Here is a 23,414-nt window from a genome sequence, read left to right as displayed (position 1 = left end):
TGAGAGCCCCTGAGGCCCCTTTTAGTCGCCTCTTACGACAGGCAGGGGATACCGTGGGTGTTATTCTACCGCCCCCACCCACGGGGGAACGATGGTGTTAGATTCGCGAGGGCTATGGAGTCTTCCATTTTCACGCGCTTCGTGGCCCTTGTCTTTCTTTGTCCGACACCTTCATTTTTCGAATTGTCGGATCCCTTCCAGTTTTTCCCTCTGGTTATTAATAGAGGATGGATTCCCTGTTGTACTTCCTTTCAAAACATTAATCACCACCACCACCATAACTGCTTTTGTTAAGGTCACGTAGTGCGGATTTCCAATGGAGTACACACACGATATAGTACACCAATTCGGCAATAGCGGACTTACTTGAAAGATAAACTTGTTTTGAGCTGCTGAATTTGATGGTAGCTTTTCTGATACTTGTTGGTTTCGAAAGGTGATGGTAATGGTTGTTATCGATTTAAGGGAAAGTACGACTAGACAACCATTCCCTATAAAAAATATTCTAGTTGCTTTACGTCGCACCGACACAGATAGGTCTTATGGCGACGACTATTAATTCTAATTAGATGAGAAAATGTGAGGAAACCTGACCTTTAAAGAAATAATGTGTCCCCAGAAGAAAAGAAAGGGTTATCAAGGGTATAGAGGACTCGCAAAGTGGCGATGGTGATTATAGTTTCAAGAGAAAGTTCAACTCAGTAATCGTCCTCTCTAACACTACTGTAATCAGAAGGAGAAGGTGGAAGGGGTACGACACTTCGAAAAATGAGAGAATCGGCAAAAGAAACGGAAGGTTCACTCCGCAGGTATTTAAAATGTAATCCCGTCGGGGTCGGAACAGAACAAGGGTTCACCAAGTGAGGTCAGGTAGGAAAGATGAAAGTGAGAAGCCTGACGCCATCAAGTGGCAGTAAAGCCAGACTTAGGTATGGGAACCGTAGTCACCAACTCACGCTCTCAATGTTGGGGCCCCTGGGGTTAACTTATTCTTCTTAGCAGCGGCGGCTCGTGACCAAATTTTCAGGGGGTTCACAACAAAATTTGTGTTCACATCCGAAATATATTAAAGTAGAATGCAAATAAGTAAAAAAAAAAAGAAAAGAAAAAAATCACTTACTGAAATCATTTCACTAAAAGTTCCTTGACCGAGCTCGATAGCTGCAGTCGCTTAATTGCGGCCAGTATCCAGTATTCGGGAGATCGTGGGTTCGAACCCCACTGTCGGCAGCCCTGAAGATGGTTTTCCGTGGTTTCCCATTTTCGTACCAGGAAAATGCTGGGGCTGTACATTAATTAAGGCCACGGCCGCTTCCTTCCCACTCCTAGCCCTTCCCTGTCCCATCGTCGCCATAAGACCTATCTGTGTCGGTGCGACGTCAAGCAAATAACAAAAAAAAAGTTCCTTGTACGGTTGCTTCTCTACTCACAATTTGGTAGAACCCTTACCTATAACCGAGGATGCATTTTCCCTAGACTAATCTGTGAGTGTATAAGAAAAGTAAAATTACGACTGCCGGGCTGAGTTGCTCAGGCTGTGGCTGAGGCTCTGGCTTTGGCTCATTACGAAAACCTGTTCAGAATTAGCTACTAGCGAAATCTTCCAGCGATGTAATGCAATAGTAACTTCTGGGAGCTGTGGCCAACAGTAACACGGGAGGTGGCGGACCCTTGTGGTCAACTGTAATACTATCTCTGGTTTGAGGATGGTTGTAGACGGAAAGGCACATTCCTTACCGTGCTTCTTGCTTATGGATATATCTGTGCATAAACCATGACGTCATCTCCATCCGCATGCATTTAGTCTTTAGGTTCATAGCAAAATCTCCAGTTTGCTCCCTGGCATTGCCAGTCGAATCGAACAGCTGTCAGTGTAACGGAGCTTCGATATAAGTCGAATGCTTTCGATCGAATGACGAAATCACGTCGAAAGAAGGAAACAATTTTGAATTGCCGGTATCCATGAATGCGTGAATATGCGTTACAACTGGGTGTTCACGTGCTCATGTGCTCCTGAGAGTCCACCGCCACTGCTTCTTAGTCTCCTTCTTTTACGACAGGCAGGGGATACCGAGGACGCATTCTGCCCCTTAGACATAGGGAAGCATCGATGAGGAAGAAGAGGAGTCGAAGAGAAATAGAAATGAATTTCTCTTGTATTCCAGCATGTTTAACAAGGGCGCCATTTTTTCAGGAAATGAGGTCGCAAAATACCTAATATCTAACTCATTGCAATAGAAATCTTGATGAACTGAGTCATACGAAAAACAAAACTCAGTAAAACAGGCACCCTTTGTGTTTGTCACGAAAAGAACGGGTGACGTAGCTGCTCAGCAACGCATGAGCAGGTGTGACTGCTTACGGGGGAACATATCGGCACAGATGACGGAAAAGTTAATTCCACTCTCAGCTTGGCCACCAAGACCGTTATATTTCAGGTGAGTGATTGAATAACGCTGGAGTTTACTTGACTTCAGTAAAAATCTACCAAACAAACTAAACAATTTAATAAATTATCTCAGAGAATTAGAGTAGGTGAAGCAATGTCTGTCTGTCTGTCTGTCTGTCTGTCTGTCTGTCTGTCTGTCTGTCTGTCTGTCTGTCTGTCTGTCTGTCTGTCTGTCTGTCTGTCTGTCTGTCTGTCTGTCTGTCTGTCTGTCAGGTCAACAGCCCGGAGGCTGGTTGGATGCTCAAATAGCACCACCAAAGTTTATGCGGTTATAAGGAAACCCCAAAAGCCAATGGCAGCACCAAAATGAGGCGTACTAGGCAAGATGAGGAGTGAGGTAGTTTGCCATTGCTTTCCTCACTGGGTCAGAAAGTACTATTGCAGCACGACTGACCCTGTGAGCAGCACCTTTCATAACACTCAGATGCACTAGTTGTGCTTTGAATGTCATTACTCAGCACTACCCATACCCCAGCAGATTCCATATTGTCACAGCCATGGATTTTGACTGGGACTTCGGTGGAAGCTACAATTTACTCTGGCCTGTGCCAAGAGATGGATGCAAAAGTACTGTATCCATCAAGAAATGACACCAGGCAGAGGTGAAGCATTATCTGACCTTGTAATCATCAAGGTGGGGAATTCCTCAAGCCAGTATTATTGGACTTTATGTTTCCTTATATATATAATCAATCTATAATTTATATACAGTATATGTAAGTTGCAGATGATGTTATACTGTATAGAGTAGTAAATAAGTTACAGATTGTGAGAGACTACAAAAGACCGTGCGATGGACAGCAGGCAATGGTATGATGATAAATAAGGTTAAAAACAGGTTATGAGTTTCACAAAGAGAAAAAGTCCTCTCAGTTTTAATTACTGCGTTGATGGGATGATGGGAATCACTGTAAGCATCTAGGTGTTAATATAAAGAAAGGTCTTAATTGGGGTAATCACATACATGGGGTTGTAAATAATGGTTACAGACCTCTTAACTTGCTTATGAGGGTATTTAGGGGGTTGCATTAAGGATGTAAAACAGAAGGCATATTAGTCTCTGTTAAGACTCCAATTACAGCATGGTTGCGGTTCATGGGACCCTCACCATGATGGCAAGATTCGAGAGCTGGAGAGAATCCAGAGATAAGCAGCTCAGTTTGTTGTGGATTATTTAAATAGCGTTACGAAAATATTACAAGGTTTGGACTGGAAAGACTTGAACGAAAGGAGACGAGCCGCTCGACTAAGCATTATGTTCCTAGCTGTCAGTGGAGAGATTGCATGGAATTATATGTGTAGTCGAATAAGTTTGAGTGGTGATTTTAAAAGTAGGAAGGATCACAATATGAAGCTAAAGACAGAATTCAAGGGGATAAATTGGGGCAAATGTCCGTTTATAGAAAGTGGAATTAATAAAAATGAACATGAAAATCCACAGCTTATTTTCAGTCATTAGACCGGGTCAAGAATGGAATGAATCAAGCCCCCATTTAGCGGCGAGGATAGAAATTGTGCCGATTGCCGAAGCCTGTCGCACTCCTCTGGAGCAATGATTAATGAATGACAGACGAAATGAAATAATAATGGAGGGGGTTGCTGGTATGAAAAATGGCAGGGAAAACCGGAGTACTGGGAGAAAACTGCTCCGCCTCCGCTTTGTCTAGCACAAATCTCACATGTAGTAACCGGGATTTGAATCATGGAACCCAGTAGCGGGAGGCCGGTGCGCTCCATCTGAGTTACGGAGACTTCAACAGATATGAGGGATTGGAATAATTTATCAAGAGAGCTGTTCATTAAATTTCCAAATTATTTGAAATTATTTAAGAAAAGACTATGATAGGAAATCTACCACCTGGTCGAATGCCCTAAATGCAGACTAGTAGTGACTGAAAATAATCGGTGTTTCTTTAATAAGAATGATCGTGCAATCTGCTTAAATCTGAATAACTAGATTGGCTTATTAAATTGACTGCTCTAGTGCAATAATATATTAATAATAATAATATATATATATATATTTATTTATTTACAATTGGCTTTATCTCGCACTGACACAGATAGGTCTTATGGCGGCGATGGGAGGGTTACGTGCCAGATGCGACCGTGCCGGATGCGACCCGGCCATTATCGTGCCAATAGCGACCGAGCGGAAAAGCATCGTGCCGCATGCGACCCATCAATCACTTACAATGGATCTGCATTAAGGGCTGTCACCAAGTGGCAGGTTGCTTATAAGTAGCTAACTTGCTCTTTTCTAAAATAAAGGTCTGACACCGTTGTTAATAGGTTCGAGTGCCGTTGGTCGAAAGAAAACTATAATAATGTTGCTGGCTTTACGTCCTAGTAGGCCTAACTACTTTTATGGTTTAAGGAGACGCCGAGGTGCCGGAATTTAGTCCCGCAGGTCTTATTTTACGTGCCAGTAAATCCACCGACACAAAGCTGACGTATTTGAGCACGTTCAAATACCACCGGACTGAGCCAGGATCGAACCTGCCAAGTTGGAGTCGGAAGACCAGCATCTCAACCGTCTGAGCCGTCTGAGCCACTTAGCCTGGATGAAAAAAAAATTTCACCATCAGAATGTTGGCCGGCATGGTAGGAAAGTTGGTGGTAGACAGTTTCTAATCACTAGATTGCATGCCAAAAGCCTGGATTCAAATCCAAACCCTTTCGCAGTGTTCAAATGGAGTGAGGGGATATGATGCTGTTGATGGTGATTCGGCCGTCGGATGGCGACGTAAAACATTGAGCAGACCCCTTGGTATTATTCAAGAGGAGTAGGCTACGTGCCGAAACCGGGTTTCATCTCTCCCTACTTCATTATCATAATCCCACATCCAGACGCGCAGGCCGCCCAAGAGCGTCAGGTAGAAAGACCTGCACCAGGCAAGCCAAACACGTCCTCGGACACTCCTGGTACTAATAGGATACGATAAATAAATAGGCCTAAGTCGTAAATAATTTCAGAGAATCAGGATCCTTTTATTGCTAGTGGCATTACGTCGCACCGACACAGACAGGTCTTAAGGCGACGATGGGATAGGAAAGGGCTAGGAATGGGAAAGAGGCGGCCCTGGTCTTAATTAAAGTACAGCGCCAGCATTTGCCTGGTGTGAAAATGGGAAACCATGGAAAACCATCTTCAGAGCTACCGACAGAGGGATTCGAACCCACTATCTCCCGGATGCAAGCTCATAGCCACGCGCCTCTAACCGCATGGCCAACTCGCCCCGTAGGAAAAGACGTAAACGCATCACCATGTTTCGTGTTGTAAAACGAGTTTCCCGCAGAAGTGTTATGTAAAGTAGGGGCAGTAGCTGCTTATAGGACTTATTGAAATGGCATTGCAGTTCGTTTAGCTTACCTTATATTGTGTGATGACACGACTTATCAAATGACAATTTGCTTGTCAACGCCGGTCGCATCCGGCACGGTAAATGATTATGCGGTCGCTAGTGGCACGGGTCGCATGCGGCACGGTCGCATCTGGCACGCCACCGATGGGAGAGGGAAGGCCTGGGAGTTGGAAGGAAGAGGACGTGCGTACAGGTGGTCGCTGAGGTTTTATGGTATTGCGGTAGTGCGGTACAATATAAAAAATCATAATGAATAAGCAAAAGGAATAAACTAAATTTGATGATGTCTTGAGAACGATAATACTACAGCTAAATACGCATAAGGTAATAAAATATGAAAATATCCGTTCACGGCGGTGTCTCACACCCACTCCACTGAATATACCCTCTATTCTAATATTGATATCATAGCTTATCTGGTCTTCTGAGCCCAACTTGGCAGGTTCGATACTGGCTCAGTCCGGTGGTATTTGAAGGTGCTCGGATACGTCAGCCTCGTGTCTGTAGAATTACTGGCACGTAAAAGAACTGGGGGACTGCGGTAAATTCCGGCACCTCGGCATCTCCGAAAACCATAAAAATGTACGTAGTTGGACGTAAAACTCATTATTATTATTATTATTATTATTATTATTATTATTATTATTATTATTATTATTATTATTATTATTATTATTATTATTATTATTATCGCTGTTGTTGTTGTTGTTGTTGTTGTTTAAAATCTTGGTCACGATATGTATGTTGAGTTTAGTGTATTTTAAACATGTGTTATTTTTATTCACGGTGTTTCTGCACACATTGCATTGCTTCGCTACTGGAAAGTTAGATCTCAGGTAGCCATTATGCCATAGATACCGCCTACAATCGTCCGGGAAACAGGTGAGTAGTTTACATCTAGATCATACTTTCGGCAGATATAATGTAGGGTATTAAGAATAGGCGTCCAGAATGTGATGTATGTACACACAGCAAATCATCAAATAGAACGTCATTCTGTTCTAGCTAAACAGCTGATGGAACGCAATGAACAAAATACGCCTTCCGTTTTGACGTTTATCATTACAATACATGACTGTGCAAAAGAACAAAACCGAGTGTTATCGAAACCGACTTTCAACTTATTAGGTCGTGTTACGTACATTTAGTACGTGTTGAAGAGATGTTAAGTACAGAACAAAAATGGCCAACCAGACACCAGTGGGAGCCGAACCCACAACCTCCCGATTTCGCGTCGGTTGCTCTACCAGTTGAGCTATGGTGGCCTAGGCCATCTTTGTTCTGTTGGAAAGGATCTAAGCTACAGGTCTGGTACTACTACCATCATACTGTAGAGTGCGTTTAAGTTGCCCGTTGAGGGTCAAGTCAATGAATATTGAATTTTCACGCCCGCATTGTAATCGAAACCGACTTTCAACTTATTAGGTCGTGTTACGTACATTTAGTACGTGTTGAAGAGATGGTAAGTACAGAACAAAAATGGCCAACCAGACACCAGTGGGATCCGAACCCGAGGTTGTTCTGTACTTAACATCTCTTCAACACGTACTAAATGTACGTAACACGATCTAATAACTTGAAAGTCGGTTTCGATTACAATGCGGTCGTGAAAATTCAATATTTATCAAAACTGAGTGTATTTCAGTCTTTAGAAGTTGAATGAAGGTCGAAGAATTGCGGGATTTAAGCAGTACTGTAAACATCAACAATGTCTCTGAAACTGTTCCCAATAAAGCTGTATCTAAAGTATTTGGCTGTATGCAACATACGTAATAATACTTTAAGTTACAACAGAAGTACAAACAGCATGCTAAAACACCTGAATGCAGTACATGAAATCACTGTGAGAATGCCTGAAGGGCTATTACGTTACCATCGTGGGATTGACAAGGATCATAGTACATACCTAGGCAAATACTGTAACATAATTATGTAAACAATGTAAACGTAGTATAATAACAGAAAATCAATTTTGTAATGTATTACTTACATAAAACAATCTATTAGCCTACTTAAAATAAATATTTTGTGCTCTGCTTTTCTCTAGGTCGATGAATACTAATATTTTTCGTCCTACAGCAACAAAAATATATACCGGTACTGTAATTCCGTTGCTGGTCAAGGGTGATCGAAGTGCTCACAGTTGTAACAGGGTTCTGTAAATACAGCAATTCTCTTTCACACAGGAAACATGATGTAGAGCAACAGTGTTCGACACCTACAACGCTAATGTTGTTATTTAAAGATTGAAATGAACCCAATCCTTTGTCTGTTAATTGTCTGATGAAATATACAATTACAGGTATTAAAGGGAGCACCCCACTTAGCCACTGGCCAGTGAATGTTAATGTGATTTAACCAAATAGGAATCAAATGAGATTTGCATGTTATTTATGCAGACTGCGTGAATACAATGCCATTAAGTGATACTACAGCACATAATTATGTTTCTGGAAGCCCTACAGATGTATCTTTGCAATAAATTTATCTGGCACTAATGTTGTCATTATTTCTCACAATATTATTACACGTTTTCCTCCAAGGACGTCACGGGAATAATATTTCATAGCTATCAACAAGTCCCTGGTGCCTACTTCCAAGCTGCACAATAATAAAATAGGTTAAATAATAATAATAATAATAATAGAACGCTGCCGTTATCGGCATTAGAAAAGGTGGGGGACATACTTCGATCATACTTGTCTAGCTTTCAAGCTGAGAGTTTGTTAGTAAGTCATAAATTTCAGTGCCTATGATGATAATAATTATCGTAACAATCAAATTATTGACGGCCGATGACTCAACAAAACCAATCATCAGCAGCAAACATACTGCAGTCCACACCAAAAAATACATTCTGCGGGTGACCCTGAATGCCGTGCACTCCAGTACAGTAGATTATAATTTAAGACATGTCCACAGATAGCGACACTAGTATGCTTGGACTCGAGTCTGGAGTCGAATATACCGATTCTAAGAGCACATTACTCGATTCTATTGGATTCCGTCGCTAACCCATCGCTAGATGTGAGTGTATTTCAAGCACAACAAACGCTTTCTCGATTCCTTTCGCCGTCTTGTCTCACTGCGCACTGCTGCTGCGCTCTCGTGGCATAAATCTGAAATGCAACTTCAGCAGACCAAAACTTTTTGAGTTTTTCTACATGACTGTTGAGTTTCGTGACCATATGTCAATTCATGGAGCTACAGCAAATTTATGAAATCGCTTCAATCATTTGTAATCATTTATAATAACCCTGTATTTGAACACTTTCAAATACCACCGGACTGCGCCAGGATCGAACCTGTCAAGTAGGGGTCAGAGGACCAGCGCCCCCACCCTCTGAGCCACTCAACCCAGCAATGATATTCTATGTGTATTCTTGAGTTTTATTGGATCTAATTATTTTTCCTGCGGATTTAATCCATCGTGTTTTAGGCTCGAGAGTGTTCCAGTCTATCGAGTGTTTCTGCTGGCGGAACGCAGTGTTTATAGTGTACTATGTCTTCTGTTATGGGCGAGAACAAATTTCCTACTTTCATCGACCTGTCTCAATCTCATCCTCGGCTTTCACGATATAAAAGTGATTGATGTACGAGCAATACTAGTAATGTCATTCCTTATATAGCCAGTCCCTGTTATGAATGAGGCTAAAATGTCGCTTATAGGATCTGCTGGTGTGTGCACTTCAGTGGGACTGGCAAACTGATATGTGATAACAAGTTCTGGTTCGGTCAGGAAAGCAACGGGAAACTACCCCACTCCTTATTACTACAGTATGCCTCTTCAGTGATGCTTAGGCAGGTGGCGGTGGTGATGTTTATTGTTTGAAAGGGAAGTACAACTAGGCAATCATCCTCTATATAACACTAACCAGAAAAAATGGAAGGGGTCCGACACTTCGAAAAATGAAGGTATCCTCCAAAGAAAGACAAGGGCCACGAAGGGTGTGAAAATGAAGAACTCCGTAGCCCTCGAGTGCTCTAATACCGTCCGGGACGGAAAATGACAAGAATTGACGAAGGAAGATGGGATAGGATAGATGAGATTGAGGAGCCTGACACAAGTAAGTGGAAGTAATGCCTGAACTCAGCTACGAGTCCTGTGGTCGCCAACCCACGCTCCAAAGTTCAGAGCCCCTGGGGCCCCTATTAATCGCCTCTTGCGACAGGCAGGGTACACCGTGGGTGTTATTCTACCGCCCCCACCCATATGGGGTTTAGGCGTTCGCTTGTTGGGAATCATTTAACTGGCCACTTCGTTTGCCAGATCGTCAACCTTGTTTGGCATAGCTTAGAACAAATATCCCTAGAAAAACCTTTTTAGGATCCAATTGTAACTATACTCCCTCTTTTGTAATATGGTCTGCATTTTATGTCAGCATTGCAGATCGAGCCTAGAAGGTCGCAGTTATACTTCACCAGTGCGTATTGCAGGGAACAAGAGTCAATAGCCCGTAATGTGCTTAGGATCTACAAAGTCGAGCAAGTGAAATCTCACACAAGTTCACGCAAATTGCAGTATTTCTAGAATAACCAAACTTTCGTCATTCTAAAGAGCAGCAATATTTTCATTGTTATATTATAGCAAACGAATAAAATTATATTCTCACCAATCTCTGTTCAACATTTCCTTTTACAAAATCTAGGTACCGTACTATATTTGTTTATCGGTTGTCAATGGTATAAACTTCTTGGACAAAATACAATGTTATTATCGACGTCTCAATCATAAGAAAGGGATCAAGGATTTAACTTTTCTACTTGAGGGAACAACGTCATACTTTTTCAGTTCTTCGCCGAAGGAGACTACTCGTATTTCAGTTCAGCATCGACGCTCTCCTCCTCCACACGAATACTTTGTATTCTAAATGCTCAATTTGCAACGCTTCGCGTTACTTCACTTATGAAACATTCTCACCCGTGCATGGAAGCCAGTACACTAAATGGTGGTGGTGATTATTGTTTTAAGAAGAAGTACAACTAGGAAACCATCCTCTATAAAACACTAATCAGAGGGGAAAATCGAAGGGATCCGACACTTCGAAATATGAAGGTATCGGCCAAAGAAAGACAAGGGCCACGAAGGGCGTGAAAATGAAACACTCCCTAGGCCTCGAGTGCTGTAAGATAGTCGGGTCGGAAAAGAACAAGATTTGACCAAGGGAGGTTGGATAGGATAGATGAGAGTGAGCAGCCTGGCACAGGTAAGTGGAAGCAATGCCAGAACTCAGCTAAGGAACCCGTGGTCGTCAACCCACGCTCCAAAGTTCAGAGCTCGTGGGGCCCCTTTCAGTCGCCTCTTACGACAGGCAGGGATGCAATAGGAGTTATTCTACCGCCCCCACCCATAGGGAGACGAATGTACTAAGAGAACAACCTTACTCTTTCTTCCTTATTAATACTGAAGGTAGTGATATATAGTTATTTACTAACTGTTGGGTTCGATTCACTGTCGCCAACCATACAGTCTAGGGACCCTACTTGCCAATACAGTTTCCGTTCATCACACATATTGGCACTATGTCGGCATATTTTGTTCGTTACGTACGAGATTTTAAGTACTGCCACTGGTGTGTTGTGAAAATCACTACTGTTACGTTTGCGAGAATAAGTAAAGCTATTTTCTTTTCTGTAGGATTTTAAATCAATCTGGATAATATCAGGTAAGTATAATTTTGGAATGATCGAATAATTGCTAGTAGTATTTCTTGTAATATTTTCTTCCCATTGAATTGCAGTTGTACTTTTGTTGTTGTACAATTGTGTTTTAACGTCGCGTTGTTATCTCTTGTAATGTTAAGCTAGTAATAAGCTCAACCTACAGGACTGTAAGCCGTAGCGTTAAGCACTGGAAAGACTTTGGTTTTGTGTGAAATAGTATAGAATGATGCTGGATTTAGAATGTTAAACTAGTAGCATTTCTTGTCGTATTTTCTTTCCATGGAATTGTATCTTGTACTCTAGTTGTTGTAGTGATGATGTGGGGTAATTAGGTTTAAACTTTACATGATTATCACTTTTAATGTTAAGCTAGTAGTAAGCTAAAGGTATAGTATTGTAAGCCATAATGTTAAGCACTGGAAAGACTTCAGTTTTGTGTGAAATAGTATAGAATGATGCTGGACTTAGAATGTTAAACTAGTAGTATTTCTTCTAATATTTTCTTTCCGTGGAATTGCTTGTTCTACTTTTGTTGTTGTTGGGTAATTATGTTTTAACTTTACCTTATTACCACACTAGGGGCTGCCTGGCCGAGGCGGCAAAGGCATGCTCGGTTCGCCCGGAAGGACGTGGGTTCGAATCCCCGCCAGGAAGTCGTAAAATTTAAGAAACACGATTTCCACTTCCGGAGGTGCGGTCGTTTTCCGTCCAATTTCTTTCTTTCTTTCTTTCTTAACCTTTTTATTGTCCAGGGTTGGCTTTTCCCTCTGACATAGCGAGGGATCCCACCTCTACCGCCTCAAGGGCAGTGTCCTGGAGCTGCAGACATTGGATCGGGGGAATACAACTGGGGAGAATGATCAGTACCTCGCCCAGGCGGCCTCACCTGCTATACTGAACAGGGGCCTTGGTGGGGGATGGGAAGATTGGAAGGGATAGGCAAGGAAGAGGGAAGGAAGCGGCCGTGGCCTTAACTTAGGTACCATCCCGGCATTTGCCTGGAGGAGAAGTGGGAAACCACGGGAAACCACTTCCAGGATGGCTGAGGTGAGAATCGAACCCACCTCTACTCAGTTGACCTCCCGAGGCTGAGTGGACCCCGTTCCAGCCCTCGGACCACTTTTCAAATTTCGTGGCAGAGCCGGGAATCGAACCCGGGCCTCCGAGGGTGGCAGCTAATCACACTAACCACTACACCACAGAGGCGGACCCGTCCAATTTCTAAGTATAGAATTCAATTAGGGTGTATAAGAAGCAAGAAAATTCTGCAAAAAAGCTCCTTCGAAAAAAGGAACGAAACGTTACGTCTTCTATAAAGATCAAATATTCAGTTGAAATGGAAAAAAAATTCGCGATCAACCCAAGCTTGTCTTGTCTCGACTTTGGTACGGTTTGCAGACTAAGCCTTTGTGTATTTTTTTTTTTTTTTTTTTTTTTTTTTTTTTTTTTTGCAGTACGTCGCACCGACACCACAGATTGGTCAGGTCTTATGGCGACGATGGGACGGGAAAGGCCTAGGAATGGGAAGGAAGCGGCCGTGGCCTTAATTAAGGTACAGCCCCAGCATTTGAAAACCATCTTCAGGGCTGCCGACAGTGGGATTCGAACCCACTATCTCCCGGATGCGAGCTCACAGGTGCGCGCTCCTAACCGTGTGTATTCTTATTGACTTGCGGCATATGTGTATGTAATATACTTGCTTATGTGTATTATTACAGCGTGGTTTCACTTCGATCCGACCAGCAATTGCAAATTTCAAGAAGGGAGCTGAATTATTTACATATCAAATTAAAGGCAGAAATATATAACATTAAATCGGGTGAGGGTGAGAGAGAGGGTTTATTAATGTTGAAAACGTCTTAGCGGACAAAGTAGAGGTCCCCATACTACGAAAAACGTAAAACTGAGCAATTTCCTCTTTGTCCGGCCCCGTGATGTAGGGGTCAATGCATCCGTCTGCCACCCGGCGGCCCCGGGTTCGATTCCCGGCCGGGTCAGGGGTTTTTAATTGTAAATGATTAATATCCCTGGCCTGATGAGTGGGTGTTTGTGTCGTCCTTAACGTTCCTTTCCTCACTTGAAACACTTTACACTTCCGCCATTTACAAAATACATGCAAGTTCCTCACATGTGGTGCAAGTACCCAAAAGATCTTTGTAGGTCGACGCCCCGAACAAATAGCATTAAAAAAAAAAGCAATTTCCTCACTTGGCCGAAAGTTGAAAGTTGAAGGGATAAAGGAATAGTTCTATCAAACTAAAAAAGTAAATTTCGAAAATCTATTCCGGCCTAAATGCAATTCCAGAAAAAGAGCCTAAAATCGCTTATTTTACTCGTTTTCTTTTCTTATTCAAATCCTAACGAAATTAACTTATTTACACAATTCTTTCTGTAAAGTGTTCCTTGGTTCAATACCCTCAGGCACTTTTTGATTTTTGGAAAATATCCACGCCGAATGTATTTATAAGGGCTTAAATGAAACTCTGCATTGACTCGCATTAGCACTCGTAGTGTTCGGCTCCATGGCTAAATGGTTAGCGTGCTGGCCTTTGGCCATAGGGGTCCCGGGTTCGATTCCCGGCAGGGTCGGGAATTTTAACCATCATTGGTTAATTTCTCTGGCACGGGGGCTGGGTGTATGTGCTGTCTTCATCATCATTTCATCCTCATCACGACGCGCAGGTCGCCTACGGAGTCAGTTCAAAAAAGACCTGCACCTGGGGAGCCGAACATGTCCTCGGACACTTCCGGCACTGAAAGCCTTTCATTTCAGCACTCGTAGTGGTGCTTAAGTGAAACAGTGCACTGACTCACATTAGCGCTGGAAAAGGGAAAACTGTTAATCTAATCAACTGGATAACGCTGATTAAGAAAAGGATTGTAATTTTTAGGATTAAATAAAGAATATACTGCATTCTCATATGTTATTGCATTTTATTTACCTAAAATTCGTAGCTCAATTCACTAGGACGTTTTCAACATTGACTTGCTTGCCTGAAGGGCTAGAACTGCATATTTTCCTTAATTCCTCACTGAGCTTGAAAACCGACTTAATTATTGAACATCTTGATTTAAGTACCATTTACTTGAGTAAGGAAACCTCCGTTATTGATGCTTGTATTGAGGTTAGTTTGTTTTTGGTTATGTCTGGTGATTTCAATATGTAACTAGTCAAGTTCGTAGCAGTGATTGACCATTAATAAACGAGAATAGGACGGCGATAATTGACTTCTAGTGTATAGCCTTACGTTCCAAGTGCAATAGGAACGTCGTAGAGCGAGGCGATCGTCTTCCTACCGTCCTGTAACTGGACATAGCTGAGGATTAAATCAAGACAAAGCTACATTTATTTCAAAACAATGATGAATTATTGTTCACCTACATCACTGTCAACATTGTCTTGTAAGCTTATAAGCTTAGACTAAATATTTAAGAAGTAAACCAACAAAGCAAATACAATACAAAGTCATTAAACACGTCTTTATACATAACTTACCGTATTAGTTTGCCTGATGACTTCATGACGTTGTCATTATCTGTAATTTCCTTTCTTTTTACACTTATCCAATAAATACACTCATGTTCATAAAAAACAGAACATCTTGAAAGACTAGAGCTAGGAAGTTCACATTCACAGATGTTCATTAGCATGTTCTGCAGAAACGATTAGCATTTCAGTCACCTACGTTCAACATGTGTCCTGTTGCCTAGTAGGCACTAGATTCTCCATGGGCACTGATAACTTGTTCCACGCGCGCCTGAGAATTTTGATGTTCCCGACCGATTGGGTCCTTAATCTCATTTTGACGTGTGGCTCTTAAGTCTTAAGAACGTTGACTGGTGGGTTTGTTTGGTAGTTTTTCCAGTATTTCAGGGAAATAGTGGAATGGCGATGGTGGAGTATTGAAATGTAATGGTGGCATTTATTTGCCATTGTTTGGGACATAACATAGGTGACTTATTTGCACTTTGGAAGGTGCTGCCATCAGTTGAGAGGTTTAGAAGAGCTATATTTAGGGATGCGTTGTCGGTTGTTGGGGCATGCAGTGTTTCTGGGTGGGAAAGGTCTTGCTTGATGACATCGGGGCGTATAAGGCGCGAATGGCGTCCTGGGGTATAGCCATCCAAGCTGCATTCACCTGGATCCACAATTCATATTTGGTGCTTGGCACTCGGTCACAGCGCCGCACCCGTCAGTTCACCATATCCCCCAAATTTTCGATTGGCGACAAGTCCGGTGATCGGGCGGGCCAGGGCAACAGTCTGCAATCCTGTGACAACAAGAAGGCACGTGTTCGTACAGCAACATGTGATCGTGCATTGTCCTGCTCCGGGGTGTCGTGCAGAATAGGTATGGCTACGGGTCGCAGGATGTCTTTCACGTAGGTCAAACTGGCTACAGTGCCCTGGACACGCACCAACTGTGATTTGTAGTTGTACCCAATAGCACCCCACACCATAAGGCCTAGAGTTGGCGCAGTATGTCTTGTGCGAATGCAGTCAATGTGGTGCCTCTTTCCCTGTCTGCGGTGTACCGAAATGCGGCCATCATTTTCAAACAAACAGAACCTGGATTCGTTCGAAAACACAGCCTGCTGCCATTCCCGTCCCCAGTGACGTCGTTCCATGCACCATTGCAATCTAGCATGTTTATGCACATTATTCAAAGGTAGGTTGAGAAGTGGACGACGCGCCGGTAACCCAGACCGTAATAAACGGCGACGAACTGTCACTCCTGATAGTGTACAATGTGTTATACTGTTGCGCCAGAGCCGACAAGGACGCAGGTCTGTCCTGCAATGCCATTCGGATGAGCTGTCGATCTTCTCGGGTGGGGGGGAGGGGGGGTGAAGTCTGGGTGGTGCGACCAGACCCATCTCGTCGTGTTCTACGGCCTTCTGTGAAGCATTCTGTACACACCCGTTACACTGCCCACACACTTCGTCCCACACGAGGAACAATTTACCGGATAGATGCATCAGGTTAACTCATCAATCAATCGCTACTGATCTGCATTTAGGGCAGTCACCCAGGTGGAAGATTCCCTATCTGTTGTTTTCCTAGCCTTTTCTTAAATGATCGCAAAGAAATTGGAAAATTATTGAACATTTCCCTTGGTAAGTTATTCCAATCCCTAACTTCCCTTCCTATAAACGGATATTTGCCCCAATTTGTCCTCTTGAATTCCAACTTTATCTTCATATTGTGATCTTTCCTTTTAAAAACACCACTCGAACTTATTCGTCTACTGATGTCCTCCCACGCCATCTCTCCACTGACAGCTCGGAACATACCACTTAATCGAGCAGCTCGTCAACTTTCTCCCAAGTCTTCCCGGCCCAAACTTTGCAACATTTTTGTAACGCTACTCTTTTGTCGGAAATCACCCAGAACAAATCGAGCTGCTTTTCTTTGGATTTATTTCCAGTTCTTGAATCAAGTAATCCTGGTGAGGGTCCCATACACTGGAACCATACTCTAGTTGGGGTCTTACCAGAGACTTATATGCGCTATCCTTCACATCCTTACTACAACCCTTAAATACCCTCATAACCATGTGCAGAGATCTGTACCCTTTATTAACAATCATATTTATGTGATTACCCCAATGAAGGTCTTTTCTTATATTAACACCTAGTTACTTACAATGATCCCCAATAGGAACTTTCACCCCATCAACGCAGTAATTAAAACTGAGAGGACTTTTCCTATTTGTGAAACTCACAACCTGACTTTTAACCCCGTTTATCATCATACCATTGCCCACCGTCCATCTCACAACACTATCGAAGTCGCCCTGCAGCCGCTCACTATCTTGTAACTTATTTATTACTCTGTACAAAATAACATCGTCTGCAAACAGCCTTATCTCTGATTCCACTTCTTTACACATATCATTGATATATATAAGAAAGCATAAAGGTCCAATAATACTGCCGTGAGGAATTCCCCTCTTAATTATTACAGGGGCAGATAAAGTTTCGTCAACTCTAATTCTCTGAGTTCTATTTTCTAGAAATATAGTCACCCATTCAGTCACTCTTTTTTCTAGTCCAATAGCACTCATTTTTGCCAGGAGTCTTCGATGATCATGCCAATAATGCGCCCGCTTTCAAACTCACTCATTTGACGGTACGGTTCTCGCATACGTCTGTGAGATATTCTGCTCGTCTGATCAAGTCACACTGATCCATTACCTTCGGTTTATAGCGACAACGAGAACCGCTGGCACATTTTACCAGTAGAGGGTGGTGCGCCGAGATAACAATGTGGACCTTGAATCTGAGGGCCGACATGGTTCAAATGCTAATCATTTCTTCAGAACATATCAATGCACATGCCCTGTGAATATGAACTTCCTATCTCTAGTATTTCAAGGTTTTCTGTTTTTTATGAACGTGAATGTATTTTCTTGCGAATGTTTTTAAATACGTGTAGAGAACAAAATATTTATGGGACACGGGACAGTTCTCTATTTCAAAGGCGTTATTGCTTCCTCATTCTTTAGTAAGTCCTTGAAACATTACATGATTCACACTATTATTTTCAGTTATGGCACACAACATTTTCAATCTACATAAATATTTTTCTCCTAAGACATCTTACTTTTACTAAATCAGACCCTGTAAGTTGTTTTACCGAAGTAAGTCTTATCTCTCTGAAATGACCAAAGGCTAGAGGAACTAACAATGCTGTTTTATCCCTGAAAACCTCAAACATTCGTCCATTCTTATAGTCTACATACATCGCATTGTACATGAATTTCATCAGCTTGAACATTCACGACCTTTTCGCTCTCCAACATGCTTAAAGAAATGTATTTTCCCAAGGAAGGACATATTTCAACAGAAGCGAATGATTTTCTCCAATATCGAGGGCCGAGAAAAGACAAAATATTACTTAATCTTATAAGGTCAAAACACCCTACATAAAAATTAAACATAAACTTGACCAAACTAATTAAGCAAAATATTTTTTTTCAAGCAATCAGCGTCCACCAACATCAACTTTTAAAAAGACATCCGTTTGGTATACAATGGAGCTTCTGTTACTGGTATCATCCGATAAAATTTAACGAACACAAAAATGTTTGAGAGACGAAAGCTGACTCCATTCTGTAACTAAAGAATTCCCATACATTATCATCGTAAAAGGTTCATCTTGTAAAAACTTAATTCCGTAGACAGTCACGGCTCGTATGTCCTGCACGCTAAAGTCACTTTTTATGTTAATTCACACTAAACGGGGTGATCGTGGTTACGGAAAAATTTCTTTCCGTCCTTATCGACATTTTTTTCCTTCAATAAAGCTCAACTCACTGTCTTGAAAATGTTTCATACACATAGCTGATCCGTTCGTTGACTGAGCGTAGGACCGAACAAGTCCACTTACTACAATGATCAAGATCCATAGGCAATCAAGAATAAATAATATCCTTCTAATTTTACTGACATTTTCATAGCTGCTTACGAACCTGTGCACTGCGCATTTGTCTGACATAATTACAAAATTTTCACATCACCGCAGACACCATAATAATGGAAACATCGATACAAACATAAAAACGTGAAGTGTGTCTTACATACAGTCATACAGCACTCGGGTCACCTGAATGGAAGAGCTGCGGCGTTGCGACATTTAGCAGAACCCGACCTTGGCTAGAGACAACCGTGGTAAAATGCATCAGACATTTGACTGTAACATCTACATTTCATGAGTTGAGCAGTGTATTGGCTCCTCAGGCTACGGATAAAAGTGTTCCACAAACATTTCCTAGGCATGAACAACAGCGCCAGTCTCGACGTGTCTCTTTCACAGCACATCAACAACCAACCTGCTCTATTTTTCCCCGCCATTCACGAATATACACTGCCTGACAATAAAAATCTGTAGCACCCAGAAGGAGGGGAGGAAATAACATGAAAATTCACGTGTTGAGAGGGTGTGTGATATTATTTCAGTGATCACAAAACCGAGTCAAATTAACAAAGAACTTGGCAGCACGAGCCCACTTATCAGTATGACCTTCCATGGCTAAATGATTAGCGTGCTGGCCTTTGGTCACAGGGGTCCTGGCCGGCAGGGTCGGGAATTTTAACCTTATTTGGTTAATTTCGCTGGCATGGGGGCGGGGTGTATATGTTGTCTTCATCATCATTTCATTCTCATCACGACGCGCAGGTTGCCGACGGGCGTCAAATCAAAAGACCTGCATCTGGCGAGCCGAACTTGTCCTCGGACACTCCCGGCACTAAAAGCCATACGCCATTTCATTTTTCAGTATGACCTTGCACCGCCCTTTGTTGGGAAGGATGTCATAAAATCGTTGTATCCTCTTCTCAGACAAGCTAGCCCACAACTGTTGTAACTGGCCTTGACATTCTGGATACTGGCACTGGGATAGAGTTCACGTACGAGCTGCTCCCACACATGTTCTATTGAGGACAGATCTGGGGAACTTGATGGCCACGGGAATACCTCAACATCACGCAGACAGTTCATACAGACACGTGCCGTGTGTGGACGAGCATTGTCCTGTTGAAAAATGGCACCACGATACTGTCGCATGAGAGGTAACACATGAGGACACAGGATGTCCGTGACGTACCATTGTGCAGTCAGAGTTTCTTCAATCACTACCAGCCGTTACCTGAAGTCATACTCGATGGCATCCCACACCATAACGCCACTGTGCCTCTCTAAAACTTTGGAAGAATGGAACCTCTCGCGAGGTCACCGCCATACTAGCAGACGATGGTCATCCGGTTTAGTGCAGAACCTCGAATCATCCCTGAACACAATACGATGCCATTCACCAGAAGACCATGCTTTCCAGTCACGGCGCTACTCCAAACGCAGCCGTTTGTGTTGTGATGTTAACAGCAGCCTTCACATGGGACGGCAATTCCCTAGTCCGACTGCTGCTAGTCCTCGACCAATTGTGCGATATGATATAAAATGTTGCAGGGAGTCCATCACTTGTTCTCGGATGGCAGGCGAAGATGTGAAGGGGTTGCGATGTGCTTGGAGCACAATACGGCGATTCTCTCTTGCGGCGGTCAGACGTAATCAACCGGAACCTTGACGACGAGTATGCCAACCCTCGTCTTCCCATGCAGTCCAGCATCGGGCCACAAATCGACCAGCCGGTCAAATGGAAATATGTCAATGAGACCCCTCTCAAACTGTCAGGTGCTAATAATGCTGTCTGACACGAGTACGCGGAATCCCATCCAAAGACCTCTCTGTGTCGGCGCGACATAAAACAGACACATAAAAAGTTATAAGTGCTTTCTTTGGGAGAGAGGGGGTATTGCATCATGCCTGTAGAATCCAAAAGTCATCCAAATGTGGATCATTCAACATCTGGCGCTGTCCACACCCCTTATATACTCTACCAGGCCTCGTAACAACACTAAACACGAACAACACTAATGTACTCTCGTGGCCCTTATACCTTTCATAGACAATTGCAACTGTAATCATTAATATACCCTACGTGTAGAACGAGGTTACATTATCATCCGAGTATTTCTTCCGGGTGTTTCATTCTATCAGGCAGTGCACTTAAACATTGATCGTCCTCACTTCAGACGTGTGTCCCAGTATATCAATTGAATTGTCCTTATTGGCTCAATATACAAGAAGCGTTCTTATACCTCGTCTAACTAGGAAGAAAATCATGCTCATCAAAATTGAATCGATCCGTTTGTCTTTAGACACAATCCCTTCTACTGCCCTGTTGTGTCATTAAGTTGCTGAATTCAGAAATATTCTACAGATGTATGAAAAACTCTACATGTTATTTCTCATCAATCTGCGGTTATGCTATTACATTATCGATTTACTAATCATAAAATTGTGTAACAATATCAGCAATAACAAATTCACTATGCGAGTTGGCAATGCAGTTTGGGTCACGTAGCTATGAGCTTGCATTCGGGATATAGTGGGTTCGAACCTCAGTGACCGAGCTCGATAGCTGCAGTCGCTTAAGTGCGGCCAGTATCCAGTAATCGGGAGATAGTGGGTTCGAGCCCCACTGTCGGCAGCCCTGAAGATGGTTTTCCGTGGTTTCCCATTTTCACACCAGGCAAATGCCGGGGCTGTACCTTAATTAAGGCCACGGCCGCTTTCTTCCACTTCCTAGGCCTTTCCTATCCCATCGTCGCCATAAGACATATCTGTGTCGGTGCGACGTAGGAGTGGGAGGGAAGCGGCCGTAGCCTTAATTAAGGTACAGCCCCAGCATTTGCCGGGTGTGAAAATGGGAAACCACGGAAAACCATCTTCAGGGCTGCCGACAGTGGGGTTCGAACCTACTATCTCCCGAATACTGGATACCGGCCGCACTTAAGCGACTGCAGCTATCGAGCTCGGTTCACACACTCTTAATTCTATGCCATGTGCTAAAATGTGCTCCAGACGTTGATACTGGCTAGACCTAATTTACATTTTAAGTATCCTATTCTATCCTTCCTTTCTTTTTCCTTCTTTCATTTCCGTCCATTGACATACATAGACAAAGAGAAATAGTCTTCCAGTATGGGAATTTTAATTCATTTTGAGTTCATTTAAGAATAATTAATTCGCACATTTGAAGGGAAGAAACGTTATCATGAAGATTGGAATTATATGATTGATCCGTTATTTGAAGAAAACGTGATATTTATAATACAGTACAAATTTGGAGTATATCTTTAACGTTGCTGTGTTGATCACAATGATGGGAAATCATTTTCGTCGTAAACCTTTGGTGTGGCTTGTTGATGATCTTGTGACAAATAAACATCCCCACGGTCGAAGCGCTGATCTGATTCCCATCCACGGCCTGGTCGACGAATTCCTCCCCTACCACGATTTCTTATCCCCAGTCGAGCATCTGAAAACTGGATGTCAATATCAAGCAAGTATTTTTGTCTTCCAGCTCGCTGTGGAAAGTCCCATATGTTGTAATCGTCCTCATCATCCTGATCTTCAGATCTTTCCGTTTTCTTCTTTAAGGCGTACATCTTCTTCCAGTGGGACAAGTCCTCTCCTTCCCCTGCCTTTCGTAAATTGTAGGTTGGTTTCTGACGACTTCCTCGTTTTGCGTAATATTCATCCAGAGTAATAACATTGACTTCTTCTTCCATTGACTGGAGTGTTCCTTTCTCTGCTGCATCTTGTGGACATTCGAGTATAGGTGGTTCTTGTGGACATTCAGTCACAAGTGGAGCATCACCATCAGCCTTATCAGGTACCCAGTCCAGTTGATTCCCTCGAGGATAGGAGCCAAAGTCGGCAATATCATCTCTTGGACTTCCCCAGTTTCTAGCACCTCTTCCTTCCCGCTTATCTACTGGCTTTATGCCAGTTTTAACAGAGCCAGAAAGACGATCGAATTCTCTCTTGGTTCGGCTTGAACCACGACCGCGCCCTATTCTTCGGCTGAAGCTGCGATATTTACTTCGTTTTTCACTTCCGTCAGACTCTGCGCCATTTAGTTCATCTGAGCTAAAAACGGTTCTGTCTTCGACTGAAACTGCAGACTGTCTTGTAACCTTCTCTTTCGAATCTGGAAATGACCAACCCATTGCCTTGGCGTTATTGTTATTATTATTGTTATTAGCAATCCCCTTTCCTGTATCTGAATCCAGTATTTTCTTATTGTCTTTGGTTAGTTTTCTGGTTAGTTGATTTATAGGAGTGCTCTTACATGGTAGCTTTACCTTGGCTTCTTTCTCAAGCAGTTTGTTTTTCTTCTTGGCATTTTTCTCTTCTTCCTGGATTTTCAGGACGTCGAGAATGTCTTCATCCTCGCTGAGAAATACAGCGTACCGGTTTTCGACGCCAATGCCGTATGTAACGTCCATGTCTGGATTGGTTTCCTGAAACATAAGATTGAAAAAGACCATGTTAGGTTGAAGGCTGCAGAATTATGTTTATTATTGTGG

The 23,414-nt window shown here is 42.7% G+C and overlaps 1 protein-coding gene across 1 annotated transcript; it reads right to left on the bottom strand.

The window, feature by feature from the left end:
* Positions 1-22,196: 22,196 nt before the first annotated feature.
* LOC136874246 (SERPINE1 mRNA-binding protein 1-like) lies at positions 22,197-23,054 on the bottom strand. Its single transcript, XM_067147876.2, has one exon. The coding sequence runs from the start codon at positions 23,052-23,054 to the stop codon at positions 22,197-22,199; it is 858 nt and encodes a 285-aa protein (XP_067003977.1).
* Between the last annotated feature and the right edge of the window lie 360 nt (positions 23,055-23,414).

This window comes from Anabrus simplex, chromosome 5 (genome assembly GCF_040414725.1).
Source record: "Anabrus simplex isolate iqAnaSimp1 chromosome 5, ASM4041472v1, whole genome shotgun sequence".
In the NCBI taxonomy this organism is placed as follows: Eukaryota; Metazoa; Arthropoda; class Insecta; order Orthoptera; family Tettigoniidae; genus Anabrus; species Anabrus simplex.
The sequence above is the reverse complement of the archived record's forward strand: the minus strand, read 5'-3'. Positions and strand labels throughout refer to the sequence as shown.